A 26,835-nucleotide genomic window follows, 5' to 3' on the forward strand; every position below is an offset into this window, starting at 1 on the left:
TAAATCATCACCCCAACTCCACAAAACAGTGTTAAATCATCACCCCAACTCCACAAAACAGTGTTAAATCATCACCCCAACTCCACAAAACAGTGTTAAATCATCACCCCAACTCCACAAATCAGTGTTAAATCATCACCCCAACTCCACAAATCAGTGTGAAATCATCACCCCAACTCCACAAAACAGTGTTAAATCATCATCCCAACTCCACAAAACAGTGTTAAATCATCACCCCAACTCCACAAAACAGTGTTAAATCATCACCCCAACTCCACAAAACAGTTGCACACCCTTTAAGACCTCCAAATATGTGAGAAAATCAGGTCTTGAAAAGGTGGGAGTCTTAAAGTGGGGATACATTTAGAGAGGTTATGAAGAGAAATTGTGAGACAAAACAGTGTTAAATCATCACCCCAACTCCACAAAACAGTTGCACACCCTTTAAGACCTCCAAATATGTGAGAAAATCAGGTCTTGAAAAGGTGGGAGTCTTAAAGTGGGGATACATTTAGAGAGGTTATGAAGAGAAATTGTGAGACAAGCTGGTAGCAAAAGGGGGGAATGTTAAACCGGGGGGTCTTTAAAGGAAGGTTTGACTGGACTTTAACTGCTTCTCACCCAGACTGCCGGTAATGGAAGGCTGTTCCTTGTTGAAGTTGTCATCGTCGTCTCCTTCTCCCATGTCTTCCTCCTGGGGGAACAAATATTATAATGTACACCTGGTTGCTCTGTGGTGCATGAAAACGTGCAACAATAAAACACAATATAGACAACACTTTACTGGCCACTTATCGCTTGCACAAAACAGCAATTATACAGCATTAAATTACAACGGATAATTTTCCATGCCCCAGAGAGATTTTGGCAAATTATTTATGACTATTTGTTTCAGAATCTGTTATTTTAACAGTGAGCACACAAAACTAACACTGATAAAACAATTCCTTTTTCATGATTCAACATGCAGTCAATCCTTGTTCATGTCTGCTTTCTTTGCGTTAGTGATCAATGCTTGATTCTAGTCTTGGTGGTGCTCTCATCGATGAGATCTAGGCTCTCTCTCTCCGTGATCCATCCCCCCCCCCCCCCCTCTCTCCCCTTCATCGCCACTATCACCACACAAACATACCTAAAGCTAATCATGCATGGCTACGCATCTGTCATCTGCCATGATAGGTCATAATCCCAGAATACATTACTCAACTCAACTCAACTCAACTCAAATTTATTAATCCATATGGAAATTATATTGTAACAATACTCATTTCCAATCAAAAGAATAAGAATGCATAATAAAAAATAAAAACATCATAAGAAAATAAGTGAGTATGATTATTATGAGTATGATCACAGTCTCACTAACGCAAACAGTCATCCGTCCAGTCAAGTCTGCCAACACACAACTCACTCACACAACAACAACAGCAACAGCAATACAATTTAACAAAAACCATAATTACGAGTATACGAGTATACGTCATATGCATATCTGTCAATGAGTAGGCTCAACTGGTGCAAGACTGAGTTTCACCCCTACCCAAATCGCAAAGCAAATTCCCGAGGTTTACGACAGAGAAATGAATGCAAGCAGAATCCAGCAAACAGGGGGAGAAAAAATAATGAATCCAACTTACACCAGAGTTAGAAGGTTTGGCCACCAGGTCAACCTCTTTCTTTCTGATCTGCAAAAGCAACAGAAAATTATAACAACAGTCAAAACATCACAGGCTCATAACAAAATTGTGTTTCAAATAATCAGCAAGCCATCCACATGTAAACCAAGCATTTAACCAAAACTCCTCCAATATTTTTGTAGCTTCCAATTTTTCTTTGCAATGAAATAATCAAAACCTGTTCGGCTGTCTCCCAATTTAGCCCCATGGAAATGACATCACACACTGAAATAATAGTAAACATTTGAGATTCGTTCTATGCTGTGAAACCCAACTCCTGTGATATGAGAGGGTAAATTTACATAGTGCAATATCATATTTGATTGTATCCCTTTTATGTTTTATGTTTTATGTGTGTCGTCCTATACAATTGTTGTTATAATCGTTTACAGGCAGACAGGGTGTGCCGAAGAAAAATTTCCATTTTTATGTAATATTTTAATGGACAATAAAGTGCTGTTATTGTTATTGTTATTGTTATGCAATGAGCCTCATATGTATCAATTATCAAGAGATTCATACCTGTGCCACTCAACGATAACTCATTCTTCTGCTTTTTCTGCGATCCTGAGCTTTTCTCTCTCAGGGTCACCTGAAGGTACTAGTTTGGCATGCCAGACATAGGCAGCACTTGGATGGTTACACAGTAGAACCCCTCTATCAAAACCACCAAATATGTGAGAAACTAAGGTCTTCAAAGGGAGGGAGTCTTGAAATGGTAGTAGAGTTCCAGAGGTATGAACACAATCTCTGAAGATAAAGGTCTTAAGAAGGAGGGAGTCTTGAAATGGTAGTAGAGTTCCAGAGGTATGAACACAATCTCTGAAGATGAAGGTCTTATGAAGGAGGGAGTCTTGAAATGGTAGTAGAGTTCCAGAGGTATGAACACAATCTCTGAAGATGAAGGTCTTAAGAAGGAGGGAGTCTTGAAATGGTAGTAGAGTTCCAGAGGTATGAACACAATATCTGAAGATGAAGGTCTTAAGAAGGAGGGAGTCTTGAAATGGTAGTAGAGTTCCAGAGGTATGAACACAATCTCTGAAGATGAAGGTCTTAAGAAGGAGGGAGTCTTGAAATGGTAGTAGAGTTCCAGAGGTATGAACACAATCTCTGAAGATGAAGGTCTTAAGAAGGAGGGAGTCTTGAAAATGGAAGTAAAGTTACAGAATGTTATGAACAGAATACCTGAAGAATACAGTCTTAAAAAGTGGGAAGTCTTAAATGGGTGGGTCTGAAAAGGGGGGTAAACCACTGTAACCATTCAAACTACTCTGCCCATGCAGCTAGTATAAAACATGGCTCACCTCCAGTTCACGCATTTCCACTTTGCGCCGGGCGGTGACCACAGAAAGTTTGTTGAGGATCTCTCTGGCTCTTTCCTTCAGTGGGAAGTTGGCTACCTCCAGAATGGAGTTAAAGGCCTGCAAGCACATATGATGTTCACACTGAAAAGGTTTTCACACAGAGCGTACAACAATAACAATAATAAAATAATTATGTGCTCTCCATGCTAAGGTGTATAGCGCAAACAACAGAATAATTCTGAGCTCTCTGCGCTTTACACTATTACCTACAAATAACAATGCACTAGTAACAGTGGTACCTGTGATGTTAGGCCCCACTGTTCAAGAAAAACTAATTTTTTCTGAACACTAAAATACATTTTTGACATTGTCCAATTAATTTTGGAGATGGGTAATTACTCAACAAAAGATTGCGACAGATAACAAAAGAGTTCAGATCTGAGATTGCGAAGCAGGTGAAGGAGAAAAATGAAAAAGTAAAAGAAGAAAAGTGCCAACCTGTATGGAGCGCCCCTTGACCTGCATGTTGTCCCAGCACTCGCGCTTGATCATCTCACGCAAATAGCGCTTGGCCAGGTTGTCAAACTCAATCTCTTCACGCACCTGCAGCAAGGAAGTAACATTTCAATAATCATGTGTGTGTGTGTGTGTGTGTTGTGTGTTGTGTGTTGTGATTGTGTGTTGTGTGTGTGTGTTGTGTGTGTGTGTGTGTGTGTTGTGTGTTGTGTGTCTTTGTATGTGTGTGTGTGTGTGTGTGTGTTTGTGTGTGTGTGTGTGTGTGTGTGTGTGTGTGTGTGTGTGTGTGTGTGTGTGTGTGTGTGTGTGTGTGTGTGTGTGTGTGTGTGTGTGTGTGTGTGTGTGTGTGTGTGTTGTGTGTGTGTGTGTGTGTGTGTGTGTGTGTGTTGTGTGTGTGTGTGTGTGTGTGTGTGTGTGTGTGTGTGTGTATGTGTGTGCGTATGTCTGTAATAATAATAATGAACACTTATTAATCGCCCCTTTTACCAAGGGCTCACAGTGATGTACAATAGCAAAACAGACACACACAATATTAAAGACAGAGTTCGGCTGTCAATATGGTTGGGTGATTGAAAAAAGTTGTACACATAATCTTCCCATTTAGATGAGTCACCTGCTCTGTACCAGATGGCCCCATGAGTGTTAAGGACAGGTATAACTCAAACAATTACAGTCAAATCTGTCTAGAATGACCAGCCAATGGACCAGTCAATGGACCAGCCAATGGACCAGCCAGTGGACCACCCAATGGACCAGCCAGTGGACCCGCCAATGGACCACCCAATGGACCCGCCAATGGACCAGTCAATGGACCCACCAATGGACCCACCAATGGACCATCCAATGGACCACCCAATGAACCAGCCAATGGACGAGCCAATGGACCAGCCAAATGTGGTCGTTATAGACAGGTGGTCGCTATAAAAGGGGAATTATATCTAAGAAAAACTTGTCTGAGATCCTTGGGATAGCCGTTAATTTGTGACGTGGGCAAGTGCCTGGTTGCTTTTGAGAGGTGGTGGCAAGGGCAGGTTCACTGTACCAACATCCAACCATTACAGCACAATTGTTTTTCTAATCATATTTTCACAAACTATGTTTGCTAAAGAAGTGTTTTGTCCACTGCTGATGCCAATTTAACGACATTATTATACGAGATCAGCTCACCCTTTCCACTTCAGCCTCTCCCTCCGCCTGCAGCCGCGATTGTTCGTCAATGTCAAGGTCAAACTCATGGCGGCCAAGTTTTTCTATGTCTGGCAGCTCCTCATTGTTCTGCATCATTGCCTGGATCTGTTTACGAGTGCCAAACATCACAAACTTGTTGAAACGTGGTACAGCATTTTCGATGAATCGTGAGAAGACATATCATGCATTATTGAATCATGAGAATACAATATATTATGCATTATTGAATCGTGGGAAGACATATCATGCATTATTGAATCGTGAGAAGACATGTCATGTATTGTTGAATCGTGGGAAGACATAGCATGCATTATTGAATCGTGGGAAGACATAGCATGCATTGTTGAATCATGGGAAGACATATCATGCATTATTGAATCATGGGAAGACATATCATGCATTATTGAATTGTTGGAAGACATATCATGCATTATTGAATTGTTGGAAGACATGTCATGCATTATTGAATCGTGAGAAGACATGTCATGCATTATTGAATCGTGAGAAGACATGTCATGTATTGTTGAATCGTGGGAAGACATAGCATGCATTGTTGAATCGTGGGAAGACATAGCATGTATTGTTGAATCGTGAGAAGACATGTCATGCATTATTGAATCGTGGGAAGACATGTCATGCATTATTGAATCGTGAGAAGACATGTCATGTATTGTTGAATCGTGGGAAGACATAGCATGCATTGTTGAATCGTGGGAAGACATAGCATGCATTGTTGAATCGTGGGAAGACATAGCATGCATTGTTGAATCGTGAGAAGACATGTCATGTATTGTTGAATCGTGAGAAGACATGTCATGCATTATTGAATCGTGAGAAGACATGTCATGCATTATTGAATCGTGAGAAGACATGTCATGCATTATTGAATCGTGGGAAGACATAGCATGCATTGTTGAATCGTGGGAAGACATAGCATGCATTATTGAATCGTGAGAAGACATGTCATGTATTGTTGAATCGTGAGAAGACATGTCATGCATTATTGAATCGTGAGAAGACATGTCATGCATTATTGAATCGTGAGAAGACATGTCATGTATTGTTGAATCGTGAGAAGACATGTCATGCATTATTGAATCGTGAGAAGACATGTCATGCATTATTGAATCGTGGGAAGACATGTCATGCATTATTGAATCGTGAGAAGACATGTCGTGCATTATTGAATCGTGAGAAGACATGTCATGCATTATTGAATCGTGAGAAGACATGTCATGCATTATTGAATCGTGAGAAGACATGTCATGCATTATTGAATCGTGAGAAGACATGTCATGCATTATTGAATCGTGAGAAGACATGTCATGCATTATTGAATCGTGGGAAGACATAGCATGCATTGTTGAATCATGGGAAGACATATCATGCATTATTGAATCATGGGAAGACATATCATGCATTATTGAATCATGGGAAGACATATCATGCATTATGTATTCATAAGTTCCAAGAACATTAAACTTTCTTGTTATTTTTTATTCAAAATAAGATTTGTCATGCATTATTGACTGTAAATGTTGTTTCTCCAGTATATAATCAGCGCTGATTAAAACTATATAACATAATGAAGAAAACAAGAAGAGTTAGTTATTGGAACGTTTCATTATAGACATGCAAGTACAAGACAACATTCACAAGTACATCCACCTTGCAGTATTTGAAGTGGACAGTGGACAGACAAACAAATAAACAAGTCGCGTAAGGCAAAATTACTACATTTAGTCAAGCTGTGGAACTGAACGTAGTCCGCCGCTAGTGCAAAAGGCAGTGAAAGTGACGAGCCTGTTTGGCGCGGTAGCGGTTGCGCTGTGCTTCATAGCACGCTTTACTGTACCTCTCTTCGTTTTAACTTTCTGAGCGTATTTTTAATCCAAACATATCATATCTATATGTTTTTGGAATCAGGAACCCACAAGGAATAAGATGAAATAGTTTTTAAAACGATTTCGGAAACTTAATTTTGATCATAATTTTTATATTTTTAATTTTCAGAGCTTGTTTTTAATCCAAATATAACATATGTATATGTCACACGCTTTCCTTCTTTGCCACTACTAAAGCAAACGTGTGCAAGATTGTATGTTACACGCTTTGGAGCATGTGCAAGAACGGATTCAAACTCGAAATCGTCCCCCCCAAAACCCCAAAATGCACACACGACTTTTATTTCTCCTGCTGTTATCGTTTCTTCTCTTTACAAATTCTTCAACGCTCAGAATACTGAAAACGGCATCCCAGACGACAGTACTGTTTCCATACGCGAATTTAGCTGCCCTTGGAAAGTGGCTCGCTCAGGAGGCCTGTTAGTCTGACACTATAAGGACAGAGTTCTGAACATAGATGACAAAGATCCCGGAAAGAACAAACATTTCGCGGATGCAGACACAGAAAGACGTCATGAAGATTGCGATGCTTCAAAAGATACAGACTGTGACGATGACTGTGACGTCATTCACATATACCGAGACGTCATTTATAGTTGTTCGGTCACTTTCGTCAAAAAGTAGATCTCTCCACAATGGCTGCTCCTGTGTTTAGGTTTATCAAGCGTGAGTACGCAAAACGTGTTTGTTCTCTCCTCTGTTGAAGCTGTGAGACATAATCGCCATTACGAGCTAATCGTGTGACAGAGAGTTTTCTTGCACACTCGACTGCTGCTGTTTCACTCCGGCTAAAGCCGTCGTGAAACATCTACAGTCTCGTGTGCAAGAAAACTCTCTGTCACACGACTAGCTCGTAATAGCGGGTAATGTTTTTGGAATCAGACAATGACGAAGAATAAGATGAAATTGTTTTTGGATCGTTTAATAAAAAAATACTTTTAATTACAAGTTTCCGATTTTTAATGACCAAACTCACTCATTAGTTTTTAAGCCACCAAGCTGAAATGCAATACCAAACCCCGGCCTTTGTCGAAGATTGCTTTGCCAAAATTTCAATCAATTTAATTGAAAAATGAAGGTGTGACAGTGCCGCCTCAACTTTTACAAAAAGCCGGATATGACGTCATCAAAGGTATTTATCGAAAAAAAGAAAACAACGTCCGGGGATATCATACCCAGGAACTCTCATGTCAAATTTCATAAAGATTGGTCCAGTAGTTTAGTCTGAATCGCTCTACACACACACACAGACACACAGACACACACACACACACACACAGACACACAGACACAGACACACACACACACACCCACACACACACACACACACCACGACCCTCGTCTCGATTCCCCCCTCTATGTTAAAACATTTAGTCAAAACTTGACTAAATGTAAAAAGAGATCATTTACAGAAAATGAACTTAGGTTTGAATCACAAAAAGCAAAAAGCTACACTTGGAAAATTCTATCTTGTACAAATTGCAAACTCTTCAGTCCTGGCCAAAATAAGCTGACTAAAAGGGTCAGGCAATATTACCAACCTAATTTCTTAACTGACAGACAGATACGTTCAGCAACAAACAATCCAAGAAAGAAGCAAAGCATCAATAATGAACAGACCGTTTTGCGGATGTCCCGGATCTGTTCTCTGAGGCCTCTCTTGGTGTCTGCGTACTGCTTCTCCTCTTCTCGCAAAGCCTGCAAACACACAAATAATGCACACTAAAGTCATACTCAAATCCTCAAAAAAAGACACTCCTCTATTTCAGAAACAGTGACAACAAACACTTTACAACAATTACTCTGAAAACTGGGGGTGGGTGGGGGGGGGGGGGGTAATTCTCTCCTTTTTAGACACATTTGTGATCAGAGTCTTGTCAATCAAGAACAGGGATGTTGATTTATGTTCTTCTTCTAATTTGCAGAAATGGCCGTACAAGTTTCGGCAATGTTCCCATGTTATTTCCCCTACTTTGGCAGAAACTTTGGCAGAAACTTTGGCAGAAACTTTGGCAGAAATCTATCGAAATGACATCACATTTTTTCAGTGATTTGAAAGAAGTGGTGTCATTTTATTTATTTTTATTTTTTTACGACATTCGATGAACGACATGCTAAACGGTGCTAAAAGACATCCCTGAACAAAAAAGAACAGGGGGGGGGAAAAACACCTCCGGAATAAGTTTGAGAAGAGAATTAATTAAATCACTGCCATTTATACAAACCTCAAATTCTTTCTCTTCGAGCCAGGTGCAGTTGGCGTAAGGTTCTGGTGTTGGTGTTCTGTAGATCTCCTCCCTCTCCAGAGCCTGCTTTTTCATCTCTTCTGCACGCTCCTGGCAACAAGGAATAAGGCAATTAGTACCACACAAAATGTCATGTCATTATTATTATGCATGTGTGCATTTACAGCGCATGTGCACATTTATACACACAAAGATACAGAAGGACCCAAATCTACCCATACACACACACAAACACACACATACACACACACAAACACACACATACACACTCACACACATTTAAGATTCTGATATGCACGCATGCACACACACATACACACACACACAAGATTCTGATATGCATGCTTATATCATATAACCCTCATACATAAACTCTCTCTCTCTCTCTCTCTCTCTCTCTCTCTCTCTCTCTCTCTCTCTCTCTCTCTCTCTCTCTCTCTCTCTCTCTCTCTCTCTCTCTCTCTCTCTCTCTCTCTCTCTCTCTCTCTCTCTCTCTCTCTCTCTCTCTCTCTCTCTCTCTCTCTCTCTCTCTCTCTCTCTCTCTCTCTCTCTCTCTCTCTCTCTCTCTCTCTCTCTCTCTCTCTCTCTCTCTCTCTCTCTCTCTCTCTCTCTCTCTCTCTCTCTCCTTTTTCAGTAAGTGTGTAAAAGTGAATTTCTTCAGCTCAAATTTAAATGTCAGATTTGTTGTTTGTTGTTTAACAAGAGAATGGAAGAAAAGGTGTAACCTCAAGCCTGTACACAGTAGGGATCAACCAACCCCACTCAATTACTGTATTTATTGTGCAAGTCTTCCGTAGGAATTCAGCAGTACAATTCATACACAAGAAGAAAATATGAAAGGAGCAAAGCTAAATATGCACATGCAATTCTAAATGTTCCCCTGTACACCATGACACGGGGGTCTTAAAAGGGGGGTCCACTGTACGGGGGTGCTCATCAGCACCCTCCTTTCAAATGTCAGGTGAGTGTGGCAGACTGGTCGTTCGGGTGCATGTTCTTAGGATTTTTTTTTACAAAATCAAACTATTTTCAAATGCAGAAATCAAATTTGATGTTGCGCCTTGTTTGACATGTGTATACATGATAAGACATCTATAAGAAAGAAACATCAGTGATTTTAGATGAGTATGGAAATAAAACAGGCTGAAAGACACAGAAAATGACTTAACGTAGTTCAATGCATTTAAACGTTTGTGCAAAGTTTAACCACCAGAGGCATGTATGCCACACTCCTACACACACACGCACACACTCCTACACACACACGCACACACACACACAAACACAAACACATACGCACACACACACATCACACATACACACACTCACACACAAACACATACACACACAAACACACACACACACACACACATACACACACACAAACACACACACACACACACACACACACACACACACACAAACACACACACACACACACACACACACACACACACACACACACACACACACACACACACACACACACACACACACACACACACACACACACACACACACATCTCTCCTCTGCTACCACAATGAAGAAAAGGCAGACTATTTATGAATCATCTAAAAAATAAAATAAAATTTGCTGTTGCACAAGGAAAGTCAAAGAGAAAACTGACTACACATAGCATGCAGAGAGTATATTGTACAAAATAATGATTCTGATTTAAGCCATAAACTTGGCAGAAAGGCTGCAAGACTGAACCAATACACAAATCTAGTAAGATGTAAATGCCATGCTGCTGCAAAAGAAACTACTGAATATAATTCAAAGAAGGATAATAAAATATATGTGGGTACATAAATATAAATATCATATAAATGTGTGCATTTGCAATTCATCAATGACCAGATGCTGAGACAAAAGTTTGTTCAAAAGATATGTGCGCCATGCATATACCTCAGCAAGACATATCGGACAGAACAAAAATTGGGATATAGCCAAGACAACTAATCCATACAATATCTGTGCATTTGTGGGATCAAACCAGATGCTGATCGAGAGAAAAGTCGGTCTAAAATACAATGTGCACCATGCTTCTGCAAAAAAACAGATTGGAAAGGAAGGAAAATATCTGGATACTGGGTATATATAACTAATCCATATATGTGTACCAGAATCACAATACGGAAAATTCAAAGGCAGAATTAAAGGAGATACACTTGAAGGCCATCTAGACAGCTGCATGGGTATTGCGGTAGTGCAGCAGCTTCAAACTGCTCTTCTCATGCATGTTTTACTCACTGTGCCAAACTTCTTGCGCTTCTTGCGTAGAGAAAAATGTAGACAACAAACACAGCTTAATTAATGGGCAAGACGACGGTGAGTCAGATCTTTACACTCCCCCATAATCGTCTCATCATCATAATTATTACCACTTTGAGATCACATCTTTCCTCAGGGGTGATATTCAATTGCGATGAGCAATAACAATGAATAACAAAGACAGTAGATGGGGTAACAGTCTCAGCACATTGTGGAAGATACAAGCAAAGTCTTTGAAATCAGGTGTGTAGTGGCCTTTGTAAAATAAAACTCAGCAGGAATTGGCAGAATTATAAACAGCGGAAACCAGTATCAATCCAAAAACTCATTTTCATCACAGCAACATATAAATGCCTTCAGCAAAACAGGAGCAGGCAACCTGCCTTAAGACGTACCTGCTTCCTCACATTTTCTCTTCAAAATCTTTATAGATGTACTTCCATTATAAGACTACCTCCATTTTCTCTTCACAATCTCTATAGATTGACTTCCATTATAAGACTACCTCACATTTTCTCTTCACAATCTCTATAGATTGACTTCCATTATAAGACTACCTCACATTTTCTCTTCACAATCTCTATAGATTGACTTCCATTATAAGACTACCTCACATTTTCTCTTCACAATCTCTTATAGATTGACTTCCATTATAAGACTACCTCACATTTTCTCTTCACAATCTCTATAGATTGACTTCCATTATAAGACTACCTCACATTTTCTCTTCACCATCTCTATAGATTGACTTCCATTATAAGACTACCTCCATTTTCTCTTCACAATCTCTATAGATGTACTTCCATTATAAGGCTACCTCACATTTTCTCTTCACAATCTCTATAGATTTACTTCCATTATAAGACTACCTCACATTTTCTCTTCACAATCTCTATAGATTTACTTCCATTATAAGACTACCTCACATTTTCTCTTCACAATCTCTATAGATTTACTTCCATTATAAGACTACCTCCATTTTCTCTTCACAATCTCTATAGATTTACTTCCATTATAAGGCTACCTCACATTTTCTCTTCACAATCTCTATAGATTTACTTCCATTATAAGACTACCTCCATTTTCTCTTCACAATCTCTATAGATTGACTTCCATTATAAGACTACCTCACATTTTCTCTTCACAATCTCTATAGATTTACTTCCATTATAAGACTACCTCACATTTTCTTTTCACAATCTCTATAGATTTACTTCCATTATAAGACTACCTCACATTTTCTCTTCACAATCTCTATAGATTTACTTCCATTATAAGACTACCTCACATTTTCTTTTCACAATCTCTATAGATTTACTTCCATTATAAGACTACCTCACATTTTCTCTTCACAATCTCTATAGATTTACTTCCATTATAAGACTACCTCACATTTTCTTTTCACAATCTTAAGACTACCTCACATTTTCTCATCACAATCTCTATAGATTTACTTCCATTATAAGACTACCTCCATTTTCAGACCAGGTTTTTTGAGAGGGTTTTTTTTGTCTTAAAAGGTGGGTTAATTCACTGTAAACGCTGCAAACAAACAAATCCCAGAGCTCTCAACTCACCTTCCTCTCTTTGTCCAAAGCGGAAGGTGGGCGAGACATGGGTTCCGGGGGCTGCCAGACGTCCATCCCTTGGAGAACGTCATCCTGGAGAACGGTCATCTCCGAGGTGAGAGTCTTGCGGCTTCGGGAGCTCTCCACTCCTGACTTGGCTTTACTTGTTAGCCCTCCCCCTGTCAAAAGGCTGTGAGAACAGAAGAAAGAAGGTGTTCTCAGTGCTCGTCTTTACTGGAAATGTACGATCATTTACTTTTATGTGAAAATACTGTCAATGAAATGGTCAAACGGTCATTCAGAGCTCTCCACTCCTGACTTAGCCTTGCTTGTTCACTCTCCCCCTGTGAAAAGAAGGTGTTTCCCAGTGCTCGTCTTAACTGGAAATGTACAGTGATTTACTTCTATATATTTAAAAGACAGAAAATTAACTCTTCATGTCCTGTACCGCACGATACCGCACGACTTTGTTACTATACTCAGGAATGACCTCACAGGACGGAAGCGCTCTTCTGTGCTTGAAAACCACATTTAGGTCACTTGCTTTGAAAACAAGAACATGGCTGCTCCGCGGTTCGTTCGTTTGGTGAACATTTTAGTAGTTTGGAACGGATTTTTATCGAGGTTTTTTTCACCGAGATTTTGCGACCATCTCTGTTGATGCCGATACAGCCAGTAAAGACAAATTTGGGTATATTTAATTATCGACGAATTAGTGGCAGAACAAGTGCTGGGACTTGGAGCAGACAATCACTGGACATTGAAATGTAAGCTTCGAGTGTTTCTTCGGTAATAGGTAATATTACTGGCGACTTTTCGGCCGTTGAAATTTTTGTCAAGTGACACGGACGTGATGGACGCGATTCCAAATTATGCAGCATAATTAACAACAAAAACAGAATAAACTGGTACAGGCACATAGAGTAAGCTTTTCCCAATCGAACTGTGAAAATTGAATGCATATTCATGAAATAGTTCGTGTTTTACGCGAGTGGAAGTTTACGTGTATGACCGTTTTTACCCCGCCATTTAGGCAGCCATACGCCGCTTTCGGAGGAAGCATGCTGGATACTTTCGTGTTTCCATAACCCACCGAACTCTGACATGGATTACAGGATCTTTTCTGTGCGCACTTGGTCTTGTGCTTGCGTGTGAAATGTGTTCAGGACATGAAGAGTTAAATGTGTTCAGGACATGAAGAGTGAAATGTGTTCAGGACATGAAGAGTGAAATGTGTTCAGGACATGAAGAGTTAAATGAGTCAGGTTATACACGTAAAACCCTGCTTGTGCTAAAAAAACCAAGCATACATGGGAGTTGCAGCTCATGAACGCAGAAGAAGAAGAAATGGTCAACCAGTCATTCAGAGCTGTTCACTTCTGACTTGGCCTTGCTCAAGCCACGAGAGCAGAAGAACTGTGTTTTCTCTCATGAAAACTCACTTCCATTTGTAGCAGCAGATAACACCGTCATAGCCAGTAGTGAAGACACTCTGACAGTCGTGAGAAAATGCCATGCACCGTATGCCTCCAGCTCTGTAGTCATGGGCACAGATGCTCACTGTGCGATCCTGCAAACATTATTTTCATTCATTCATAATGTTCCCGTATCATGTCAGTTTCACAAGAAAAATTTGATCATCATTCTCTTTGATTGTCTTTCCATTAATCCATAAAGATCTAGTATTACACCAGTTTTATGCGACATAAAGATCTAGTATTACACCAGTTTTATGCGACTGAAAGATTCACTGATTACAGACATACAGTCATCCTTTTCTTTTAAAGTAAAGTTGGCCAAAAAATTATTGCAACAAATTTCAAACCCAAATTAAAGCATTAATTCCCGTGTCATTTCATTAAAACTGTATATGCCAGTTAAGGCCGTTCACTTAACCTTAAGGATCACGTTTTGGATTAAATATTTCTTTTACAGGGATCACGTGAGGGTACCCTCAAAATCGACCGCACAAAAACGAAAGGAACGAAATTGTAAAATCAACAAAAAATCACAATACGCAAAACTTTGCAGCTTTGACATACGAGAAGAAAGTCAAACCAATTATCTACCCTGAAAACATTGTTTCATTTTGCTACCTTGCGTATTTCGCTTGCAATGCTATTCCTACTGATGCAGGTGGTCGATCGCAAGAGCGGTCAAAAACGGGACGTTTTGCGTCAATTTTCATGGGTATCATGTCAAAAAGAGCTATATTTTAGCAATGACTTGGTGGATTGCTTTGAAACTTTCAGAATATGTTACCACTATACTAGAAATACTTCATGCGAAAGTTTGGATCGTTACGGTTGTTTACTCATATGTGACACAATGTTTCGGAAAATGTTGTTAAACTCGTCATAGGATTGTTCACTTGTGTCCCAAAAAATAATGACTTAGCAAGTCTACAGATAAATGATTGATACAGATTTTGTGTAAGTTTCATTTGCGTGTAGCTACTGGCGTCAATTTGCTAGTCATGCAAACACATGAGAACAAAATGGAACGTTCACGCTGTTTTGCTCTGACAGCTGTTATCGCTGCGTGCCTCTGAAAACATGCTACGGTCACGCTTGGTTGGGCATCGCTGTGGCACCAGAATCATCGCTTAACCCCTTCACTGCCCAGCACGTACTAGATACGTGGTCATGTTTGGTTTGTCATACGCCCATGCACGTACTATAGGTACATGGCATTTACATCAGCACTTTTCAGGACATTTGTGAAAACTAAATGGGAGGTAACCACTGTCCAACTTCTTGTAGGGGTTTAAACACAGTTCTTTCCCATTGACCGTTCAGATAAGTCAGTACCACGTGGTAAAAACATTTCTAGAAGTTTTTTCCAATCTATAAGATTCAAATTGGCAGCCGAAAGTCGGACATCAACTCGTAGACCTGTTTTCAAATGATACAGTGTTCTGGAAGCTCTACAAGAAGTGATTTATGGATTACCACACAGAAGAATATTGTTATGGGCTGTAATGTGAGTACCTGATGTTTGACACCAGTTTTAGCTGTGTTTTCTGCGGTTTTACGTGCTGCAGTGTGTGTGTGAAAGTTTGGAAACTGTAATTTTTGACAAAAATGGTCATTATATCGATTTTTACTATAACAATCACAAACAAAGTCCAATGATCATGTTATTAGATAATAGCCAAGGGTGTAAGCAAACCACATGCCAAAGATCTAAGAGATATCTCAATAAATGATTGAGCAGTGAACAGATTAGTGAACCTACCGAAGAAAGCGAAATTTGCCCTGGCACACAGCAATACCAAAATGCTGTTATACTGTGGCAGTGAAGGGGTTAAATATCAAGCGTGTTTACAGGCCCAGCAAATTTGCGTCACTGCTTATACGCACATAAAACTTTCGCAGTGTGTGTATCAATCATTTTTCTAAAGACACGCAAAGTCATGAATTTTTTTAACCCAAGTGAACAATCCTATGACGAGTTTAAAATATTCTTTAGAAAAATTGCATAACATTTTAACAAATAACTGCAACAACACATAATTTCGCACGAAGTATCTCTAGTATGTTGGTAAAATATTCTCAAAGTTCCAAAGCAATCCACTAAGTCATTGCTAAAGTGCAGCCTTTTTTGTCATGATACCCCTATAAAATGACGCAAAAAGTCCGGTTTTTGACCGCTCTTGACCTGCATCATTAGGAATAGCATAGCACACGAAATACGCAAGGTAGCAAAAAACCCAATCTTTTCAGGTTAGATAATTGGTTTGACTTTCTTCTCGTATGTCAAAGTTGCAAAGTTTTGCCTATTGTGATATTTTGTCGATTTTTCATTCGGTCCTTCTGTTTTTGTCTGGTCGATTTTGAGGGTACCCTTAATTGAGCGGCCATCACGTCATCCCTATAAAAGAAACATTTAATCCAAAACGTGATCCTGAAGGTTAAGTGAACGGCCTTAACTGGCATATACAGTTTTAATGAAATGACACGGGAATTAATGCTTTAATTTGGGTTTGAAATATCTTGCAATAATTTTTTGGCCAAGTTTATTTCCATTCAGTAAGCATGCTGCATAGGTTCACATGGTCTAACCACCACTGCACCATTTACCCACAAACACACACTCTCTCTCTCTCTCTCCCTGCCTCATTCCCCCTCCCTCCCCTCCCCCCCCTCTCTCTCTCTCTCTCTCTCTCTCTCTCTCCTCTCTCTCTCTCTCTCTCTCTCTCTCTCTCTCTCTCTCTCTCTCTCTCTCTCTCTCTCTCTCTCTCTCTCTCTCTCTCTCTCTCTCTCTCTCTCTCTCTCTCTCTCACACTCTCTCTCTCCGGAACTTCAATTACACAAAGAGTGCACTTTCTTTCAAAAACACACCCTGATAAACGGCTACACCCACCATGCTACCAATGGTTCTCAGCATAAGTATTCCATCAGGGGCGTAGGAAGCCAGCCACTTGAGGTGCGATGACAGCAGGACCTCACCGCCGAGTAGCTGGTGACCAGTGAAACTGGACTCTGGTGATAGGTACAGTTCTGGGGCATCTTTCTGGTGGTGGCAAGGGAGGACAAATACTGATTTAATACACCTATACAGGGTTTTATTTTTCAAAAATGTTTCAAAATCAGGCAGCAAATTGAAATTACTGGTTCTTACAAATTCTTAATGAATCACTGAATAGGGAAAGAGAAAGATTTAGATATTCTTAATGCCATTACAAATAAATCCACTTATCCCAACCTAACCACCACCGCCCCCCCCCCCCCCCCATCTAACCATCACCACCCCCCTCCCACACACACACCTAACCACTACCACCCCCTCACACACACACCTAACCACCCCCCACCCCCACCTAACCACCCCCCTCCCACACACACACCTAACCACTACCACCCCCTCACACACACACACCTAACCACCCCCCAACCCCCACCTAACCCCCCCACCCCCACACCTTACCACCTCCCCACACCTAACCCCCCCTCACATGCCTAACCACCCCAAACACACACACACACCTAACCACCACCCCCCACACACACCTAACCACCCCCCCCACACTCACACAAATAACACCACCCCCCCCCCACACACCTAACCACCACCCCCCACACACACCCACACACCTAACCACCCCCCCCACACACACACCTAACCACCACTACCACCCACACACACCTAACCCCCCCCCCCCACACATTAACCTGACCTTCGTTGGAATTTCAGTGGGGAAGACGAGGGTCTGAATGTTGCGGGTGGCATAGCCAATGGTGTAGGCTACCGCCCCCTCTCCCAGCGCGATTCCTAGCGACGGGTGCAACAGGAAGAAGGTCACTTTGTTGATGGCTTCACACTTGAAGTCCTGCTTTATGCTTCCGTAGTTGTCCTTCAGGTCTGAGAAATACCCAGACAGCAAACATGTCACAGTCACACACACACACTGCTCTCAAAGTCCTGCTTTATGCTTCAGTAGTTGTACTCCAGCTCTGAGAAATACCCCAGACAGCAAACATGTCACAGTCACACACACACACTGCTCTCAAAGTCCTGCTTTATGCTTCAGTAGTTGTACTTCAGGTCTTAAAAATATCAGACAGCACAAAGACATCATGTACACGATCTGCGAAATATCATACCAGGAAGAGCAAACATGCAACACAAACAAAAAAGAATGCACACAACTTTTCAGTTCTAAACTGAAGTGTATGGCTTGGGACAACAGCACCTCATCCTATCAACTATTGAGGCATGAAGTAGGAGACTGTAACCCGTACTGTTGTCTACAGTCTCTCATACTATCAACTATTGAGGCATGAAGGAGGAGACTGTAACCCGTACTGTTGTCTACAGTCTCTCATACTATCAACTATTGAGGCATGAAGGAGGAGCTGAGACTGTAACACGTACTGCTGTCTACAGTCTCTCATAATATGAACTATTGAGGCATGAAGGAAGAGACTGTAACACGTACTGCTGTCTACAGTCTCTCATAATATGAACTATTGAGGCATGAAGGAAGAGACTGTAACACGTACTGTTGTCTACAGTCTCTCATACTATGAACTATTGAGGCATGAAGGAGGAGACTGTAACACATACTGTTGTCTACAGTCTCTCATACTATGAACTATTGAGGCATGAAGGAGGAGACTGTAACACTGTTGTCTACAGTCTCTCATACTATGAACTATTGAGGCATGAAGGAGGAGACTGTAACACGTACTGTTGTCTACAGTCTCTCATACTATGAACTATTGAGGCATGAAGGAGGAGACTGTAACACGTACTGTTGTCTACAGTCTCTCATACTATGAACTATTGAGGCATGAAGGAGGAGACTGTAACACGTACTGTTGTCTACAGTCTCTCAAGTTAGCACTAAGACTCCAGCACCTAGAGAGAGGGACAAATCTTGACTACTTTTCATAAATCAATTATTAATTACGTGCCATAGATTCTTGTAATCTGTGGCCGTCTCTTATTTACAACCCATGTGACTATTTTGTACGACTTTGTCTACCTGAAAACTTTTCTCGAAGGGAGTCCTGCATGTTCACAATTTTAAGTTCCCCTTAAACTGTCCATTCTTCCAAATGTATTAGTAAAAGACATACAGCACACAGTATTCAGCTTTTGATGAGCAGTATATAAGTATGTGAGTGTGTGAGTACCCCCCTTTGTTTAATGTTTTTGGTTTTTTTAGGGGGGGGGGGGGGGGGGGGGGATTGCCTTGACCTATTCTCTAAATGTACTGGGATACTAAGATGTTCAGAACAAGTTGACCTCACTAAGGTCTTGTGTACATTTCTCAGTGCTTTCGTCCCTCCAGAAACCTGATCGTTAAACATGCAGTTACCTTTGATGAGGTTTTCTGTGATGTCAAAGCGAACGATGCGATCGGCAGTGTTCTTCTTGTGGTTGCCAGAGTAGACGGCCACAGCCACTCTCACCATGGTGCTCTTGGTCACGGCTGAGATGCTCTTCACTTCCCCTCCCACATCTGTACATATGCACATTAATCCACATGTTGTGACCACATACACTGTTTAATCTTGGTTGTGACCACATACAGTGTTTAATCTTGGTTGTGACCACATACACTGTTTAATCTTGGTTGTGACCACATACACTGTTTAATCTTGGTTGTGACCACATACACTGTTTAATCTTGGTTGTGACCACATACACTGTTTAATCTTGGTTGTGACCACATACAGTGTTTAATCTGGGTTGTGACCACATACACTGTTTAATCTTGGTTGTGACCACATACAGTGTTTAATCTTGATTGTGACCACATACAGTGTTTAATCTGGGTTGTGACCACATACAGTGTTTAATCTTGGTTGTGACCACATACAGTGTTTAATCTTGGTTGTGACCACATACAGTGGTTGTGACCACATACAGTGTTTAATCTTGGTTGAAAATAGTTCAGATTCTAAATCAACGCTGAATATAAAACATTGGGTATGTGAATAATGCAAGTATAACACTGATATATGTACTGCGCACATATACACACTCACAAACACAAATCGAAAATGTCAATAATAAATTTTCATTTGATTAATATAACCCAATTCTCATAAATGCATTAACTTCAATCTCACATGCTAGATGTCGAAACACTACTCAAATTACTTGCCCTTGAAAGGGTGGTAACCAAGCTAAAAAACAGACGCCATAGCCGTTGCTATGCCCTGAACCCACTTGGTTACCCATAACCCCCCGCGCGCCACGTGAGCGCCGGCATCCGGAATAATCATTCGAGACTTCTCAAAAACCCGTAGGAAATTAAGTAGCGGGGATGGATGGGAGGGTATTAAACCTCCAAAGAGAAGATGGCAAAACTTCGCCTAAGCGACTGGAATGCCACAGAGAGAGAGAAGAACCCCCCCAGCTCTGGACTCCTGAACCCCTGTAAAGGACAGAGAGAGGAATGAACCACCCCCCCCCCCCCCCCTGTGTTCAATAGACCACCACTCATAGCACTGTCCTCTTGTGAGAGTCAAGTAAGAGAAGTCTCTTTCACCCATAGTGTAAAGAGATAAGAACATGAGCTTTAAGGCTCTTAGTTCCAATTGACTTTAATTAGCGCAAGTTAGAAAGGATTTGAAGACTCTAACCAGACAGTTAGAAAATCCAAATCACCCGGAGCGAGAATCCTCCCGAGAGGAGGGAATCAAATACTAGAGAAGATTGACCAAGTTTCTGATTCAAGGAAATCTGGACGAAAAGCCATGAAAACTGAATTAATATGTTCCAAGGCTACATCCCCAATAGCGCATAGGTCTCACTGCCCTTCAGGGCTGAGGCCCAGAGTAAGAGGAACAAAGTCCTATGCCAAAGAACGCACCATTCCAAAACTAAAAACAAATCCCACAAAGGAACAGGGGTACGCCTCTAAACCTCTTAAAACAAGGTCCTTTGATCATGCCCGCAAAAGCGCCATGAACATCGATAGAGAGGCCTATTTGTTTCAAATTAGCTGAGATAGCCGAGACGCCTGAACCTCAGAGAAGAGGCCAAGCTGCCCCGAGCCGATAAGAAACAGAGGTGATTAACCACCTGGATTGAGAGCGGGGCGCTAAGGAGTTGCACCCCCCGCTCTATACACCAATTGGCCAAGGAGGCCAATGAGGGGCATACACAGAGAAAGTGGAGGACCTATGTGCTTCATGCACCAAGACCAGAGTCATAACCCACGATCTGTTACACAAACAGCACAAACTCCAGCCCTGTATGCAGAAGGCCCAACCCGTGTGCAAGCCCTGAGAGGACCTGCTGAGCGAGTCGGCCCGATTATAGAGACGGCCGGGGGAGATATTTCCCTGAGATACTGATTTGGTGTGAAAGGCACCAACTCAGAATCCCGTAAACTCTGTCTGACAGGGAGCGAGAACTTGCTCCTCCCCGGTTGTCCACATAGACAGCAACAGAAGTATTGTCCGTATGCAACCGGACATGCCTGCATATAGCCAAAGAGAAAGGCTAGTAGACTGACCCGAGCTACTGCTCCTAACTCCAGGCAATTGAGATGCCAAAGAAGTTGAGTCTACGTCCACAGCCCCAAGACTGTGATTGCCAATGTAGGCTCCCCATCCGGACAGAGACGCATCCATGAAGTGGTCTAAGTCCGGAGGGGGCAAAGCTAGGGTAACGCCCTAGAGGGAACAGCATGGCCACCAATTCTATCTGCCAGAGGATCGAGGCAAAGGCCTCGCAGAGGTCTTCTGCCATGCCAGCCTGGCAGTGATAAGAGACGCTCTATCCTCTCCTGTGAAGGACGAACCTTCCAAGAGAAAGTGTCGAACGACATGCCCAGGTAGAAAAAACTCTGGGAATGGGGACAGCTCGGATTTTGCCTGGTTTACTGAGAACCCCAGGAAAAGAGCCTGGTTCAACACGATCTGAATGTGCAGCTGGCAAGCTGATGACTCTGATACAAGAACAACCAGCCACCAAGGTACGCCCAGAGACGGATACCTCTCTGTCTAATCAGAACACCCAACTGACTGCCCACCATGATAAAAATCCATGGAGACAGCAACAGTCTGAAGGGCCGAGCCCTGAACTGAAAACACCACTAGCTGGTGCCTCCAGCAGAAACGGAGCCACTTCCTGTCTGCAGGATGCATAAGGCAGGCTCGTGTGAGAGCACAGAGGAAAATCTCAGCAAAAGCTGAAAACTCCAAACCATGCCATCCCACCTCCTCCAGAGAGGAGAGGGAGGAGTCACTGAATCGAAACCCCACTTTGTGACCGGGAGAGCATTATAATGCGCTGCTACTTGACCTTGAAAGAAGGGTAAGACTGAGGCTTCCGAGTAGGGTATAACAAACAAAAAAAACCAATGCCTGTCCCTTCCTTCCTGTAGCAGGTGTGACAACGAACCCTTGCAAAAGAAGGAGATCACACCAGGTGAAGACAGTGTGGGCACACTGCCAAAACACCCTCTCTCTCTGTGGTCTGTTTGTGAAGCAACAAAACTAGCTCCACTGGAACACGAAAGCTAGACCGTGGCAACAAAAAAATCTGGATTAGATTCCGAGACTTGACATTCCAACTATATCTTCTTCTGCACTAAAAGTGAGAACGAAGTATCCCGAACCTAGAAACCAGCCACTGGCTAGCAGAAGTAGGAGCGGGACCATGTGCATGAAGCAGCAGGAAAGGTGTAGGCTGGAGACCACTACCCTGAGGTGTGGGTCAAGCCAAAGGCTGCAACATGAGGTAGGCAATCACAGGAGACCCAACAAATCAAAAAGATTGCGAGTCAGCCCGTAGACCTAAGGTCATCCGCGACAGAGAGGGGGAAGAGAGACACCATGCTCTGAATCCTCCACCCCCTCCGGGAAATATTAAGCTGCCCCAACAGCCACCCTTGCATAGCGAGCCTACCAGCAGTAGGCAGCGCTACCACTCTTGCTCCTGCACAACTGAGTCCTAATCCCCACCCGCCGCTGCGTCAAAACACCAAGGCGGGGAGACGGGGGAGGCAGCGCACTAAAACTCCAATTGATATGCATGCCAAGAGTGCGAGTGAAAGCGAGCTTTGTCTGCCCAACAAACCACACCGCTAACCTGCCGAGAGGGGGGAGAAGGGTGGGTATTTGGTACAGCGCCCTGCCGAGAAGGAGGGCGAACGGGGATACGAGACAAAACCGAGACCGGTCAGTCAAGCCCGCCCGCTGTGAGCCTTTCTTTGTTATACCAGACAAAGCCGAGAGCGGACAGCCAAGCCCGCCCGCTGTGAGCTTTCCCTTTAGTTAGAGAAGCGTCCGAGTGGAAAGAAGAGGTCTGACAGATCAAGCCTACCCATCTCCTCCAGAGAGGGGAGAGAAGACTCAGAGTCGACCTCCCTCTTTTGCTGAGGGTTGTTTGGGCAACAAGGCAACAAACTCCGACAGAATCGGGAACGTTGCCCTTGGCAAAGCTAAAGTCTGAATAAAATTCCTAGACTTGACGCTCCAGTCCACCTTCTTCTGCACCAATAGAGAAGACCGGCACGGTTGGCCTAGTGGTATTTTTGGGTTTCGTCCGCCCCGTGATCGGGAGGTCGTGGGTTCGAACCCCGGCCGGGTCATACCTAAGACTTTAAAATTGGCAATCTAGTGGCTGCTCCGCCTGGCGTCTGGCATTATGGGCTTAGTGCTAGGACTGGTTGGTCCGGTGTCAGAATAATGTGACTGGGTGAGACATGAAGCCTGTGCTGCGACTTCTGTCTTGTGTGTGGCGCACATTATATGTCAAAGCAGCACCGCCCTGATACGGCCCTTAGTGGTTGGCTGGGCGTTAAGCAAACAAACAAACAAACCAATAGAGAAAAAGAAGTGGTCTGGGCACTGAACAAAGCCGAGACAGGCCCATTGTTCCCCAACCGCTGTGCGGGAGGCTGGCCCCAGTCAACAAAACCAGTCTGACTAGTTTGAGCCACCCCACCACCAACGTGGGGAGGGAGGTGGCCCGTCACAGCAGAAAAACGACCCCCGAGAGGGGTAAGACGGAGTGAGAGACGAGACCAAACATGGCCACCCCCACCCGTCCACCTGCTGGAGTCTTGTAGTCCCACCGCCCACCCACTCCGAGGGGGGAGGGGGGCGGTTGCCGGGCGAGGACAATAGCGGCATAGACTGAGAAGACAGTCCAACAGCGCCCACCCGATCCCGCCCAGAGGGCGGGAAAGGGTGGACCACTGACACAGCCCCCTGCCCCCATTGAGGCAGAGTGGGAACAAGCCCAGGCTGAAGTCCTGTAGCCCCACCGCCCACTCACCCGAGGGGGGGGGGGGGGGGGGCGGTTGCCGGCCGAGGACAATAGCGGTATAGACTGAGAGGACAGTCCAACAGTGCCCACCTGATCCTGCCCAGAGGGCGGGAAAGGGTGGGCCACTGACACAGCCCCCTGCCCCCATTGAGGCAGAGTGGGAACCAGCCCAGGCTGTGAATTACCGTGCCCCCCCACTCCCCCTTCCAAACGGTAAGGGGGCTGCATGCCCGACTCAGCTGTGCTAAAAGCAAGGAGAGCGGGCAGAGACAGGCGGGGAGCAGGCCCCCTCTCACAACGGAGAGAGTGCTCGTGAACAACCCAGTACTACCAGAGGCAGAAAGGGCTGAACCGAACTGGCCATTTGCACCAGACCATGGTGCGAAGAGGGAACACTCCCCCCCCCCCCCCCCCGGGGAACACCCCCCCCCTCCCCCCCATCCCCCAACACACTGAGAAATACAGGAGGTAATCAGAGTGGTCAGAGGCAGGAAGGGAGCAGGCCCCCCCCCCCCCCTCCTGAAAGGAGAGGGTGCTCGTGAACAACCCAGAGCCACCAGAGGCAAGAAAGGGCGGAACAGAACTGGCCATTTGCACCAGACCACGATGCCAAGCTGCCCAGGAGTACGCCGTCACAGTGGGCGGGCCGATCGTGCCTGAAACAGCTGAGAAATAAACACATATTTCATCGTGCATGTGCACAAGTCCCTAGATCTGCTTTAATTTTAATGTAGAAAGTCCCCCGAAAGTGGAAGACATCGAATGGTTCTCCTTAAGAGGAGAGGCGGGCTGGGAAGAAAAAACAAAACCTTATCCGCACGAATAGCTAATACAAAAGAAGTACTACTCGAAGGGTCGAAGACCCGCACAGAGGTTTCTAAATAGGGCTAGCAGCCTTATTCACTTCCTGCCTCGCACTAAATTACTGCTTGCTATCGGCCATCTTGTAAATGGCCGAAAAACGTAGTCCACCAGAAAAGTAAATTTCTGAAGCGGCTGTAAACAAGCAGCTAACCAACAAAAATTCAATTCAATAAAAAGGACAGGTCTCACCAAAAGAAAGGCGAACAGTTAAAGGCCCCCCCAAGCCCGTATCGTCACAAAGACGAGGGCTAGGGAAAGCCAAGTGAGCAGTCGAATTCCGCACGTCTGACGTGTGTCGTCGAAAGTCGAGAATGATTATTCCGGATGCCGGCGCTCACGTGGTGCGCGGGGGGTTATAGGTAACCAAGTAAGTTCAGGGCACAGCAACGGCTATGGCATCTGTTTTTTATCAATCAATCAATCAATATGAGGCTTATATCGCGCGTATTCTGTGGGTACAGTTCTTAAAGCGCAGGAATTTTTATTTTGTTATTTTTTTTATTTTATTTTTTTTTTTTAAGCTTGGTTACCACCCTTTCAAGGGCAGGTAATTTGAGTAGTGTTTTGACATCTAGCATGTGAGATTGAAGTCAATGCATTTATGAGAACTGCAGTAAGAATATGTAATTTAATGCACACTATTTAACACAGACACACATGCTCACACACACATGCACGTACCCATACAAGCAAGCATGCACGCACAGACACAGACACAGACACACACAGACACAGACACAGACACACACACACACACACACACACACACACACACACACACAATCACAAACTGACCAGTGAATCCCAGGCAAACAAAGTTGGATGATGGGCGGCCATCAATCACAAATACATTCTTGTCGTCCCCGCCAACAACCAGATACATGCCGTCCTGATCAAACCTGTGTGACAACAATCAGATAAATATGATATCCTTATCAAACAATACATTGCAATCAATATTGAAGAAAACATTGCAATACATTCTAATACAGGGCGGGGAAATAGCTCAGTCGGTAGCGGCGCTGGCTTCAAAACCAGTTGTCGCTATCGGCGTGGGTTCGATCCCCACGTTCGGCGAGGGATTTATTTCCCAGAGTCAACTTTGTGCAGACTCTCCTCGGTGGCCGAACACCCCCGTGTGCACGCAAGCGCACGATAAAGATCGAACCCAAGTTCACAGCGAAAGTCTCAGGGCTTGGAAACATGAATACACGCATGCGGGAAACAAAAATATGGGTAGTGCCGTATACTGTATGGCAGCTCGCTTTCCCCAGGGAGAAAGCAGCCCGAATTTCCATGAGGGTAACCTCACAGGACTATATAAAATATTATCCTTATCCTCCTCCTTATCCTCCTCCTTATCCTCCTCCTTATCCTCCTCCTTATCCTCCTCCTTATCCTCCTCCTACAGTGGAGCCCCCCTTTTAGGTCCTTCAAAAATCTGAACATTTTCAATCAGGTCTTGAAAAGAAGGGAATCTTAAAATGGGGGTAAATTTACAGAGGTAATGAAGAGAACATCTGAAAATACATGGTCTTAAAAGGGGGGTACCATT

At 43.3% G+C, this 26,835-nt stretch overlaps 1 protein-coding gene across 2 annotated transcripts in view; it reads right to left on the reverse strand.

Moving 5' to 3' along the window:
• The window catches only part of LOC138981051 (cilia- and flagella-associated protein 43-like), a 70,407-nt gene that overhangs the window by 27,728 nt on the left and 15,844 nt on the right, over positions 1–26,835 (reverse strand). The window contains exons 12-25 of one of the 2 annotated variants that reach the window (XM_070353853.1): positions 26,076–26,179; positions 19,504–19,647; positions 17,857–18,041; positions 17,043–17,192; positions 14,120–14,247; positions 12,687–12,867; positions 11,089–11,109; positions 8,814–8,924; positions 8,209–8,286; positions 4,664–4,789; positions 3,479–3,583; positions 2,981–3,097; positions 1,638–1,685; positions 622–694 (exon numbers count right to left, since the gene is read on the reverse strand). In XM_070353853.1, coding sequence (XP_070209954.1) covers positions 622–694; positions 1,638–1,685; positions 2,981–3,097; positions 3,479–3,583; positions 4,664–4,789; positions 8,209–8,286; positions 8,814–8,924; positions 11,089–11,109; positions 12,687–12,867; positions 14,120–14,247; positions 17,043–17,192; positions 17,857–18,041; positions 19,504–19,647; positions 26,076–26,179 — 1,571 coding nt within the window. The remainder of the gene's footprint in view (positions 1–621; positions 695–1,637; positions 1,686–2,980; positions 3,098–3,478; positions 3,584–4,663; positions 4,790–8,208; positions 8,287–8,813; positions 8,925–11,088; positions 11,110–12,686; positions 12,868–14,119; positions 14,248–17,042; positions 17,193–17,856; positions 18,042–19,503; positions 19,648–26,075; positions 26,180–26,835) is intronic. The other variant, XM_070353854.1, reaches the window with a different exon arrangement.

The sequence above is a fragment of the Littorina saxatilis genome, linkage group LG12 (genome assembly GCF_037325665.1).
Source record: "Littorina saxatilis isolate snail1 linkage group LG12, US_GU_Lsax_2.0, whole genome shotgun sequence".
NCBI classification, from domain to species: Eukaryota; Metazoa; Mollusca; class Gastropoda; order Littorinimorpha; family Littorinidae; genus Littorina; species Littorina saxatilis.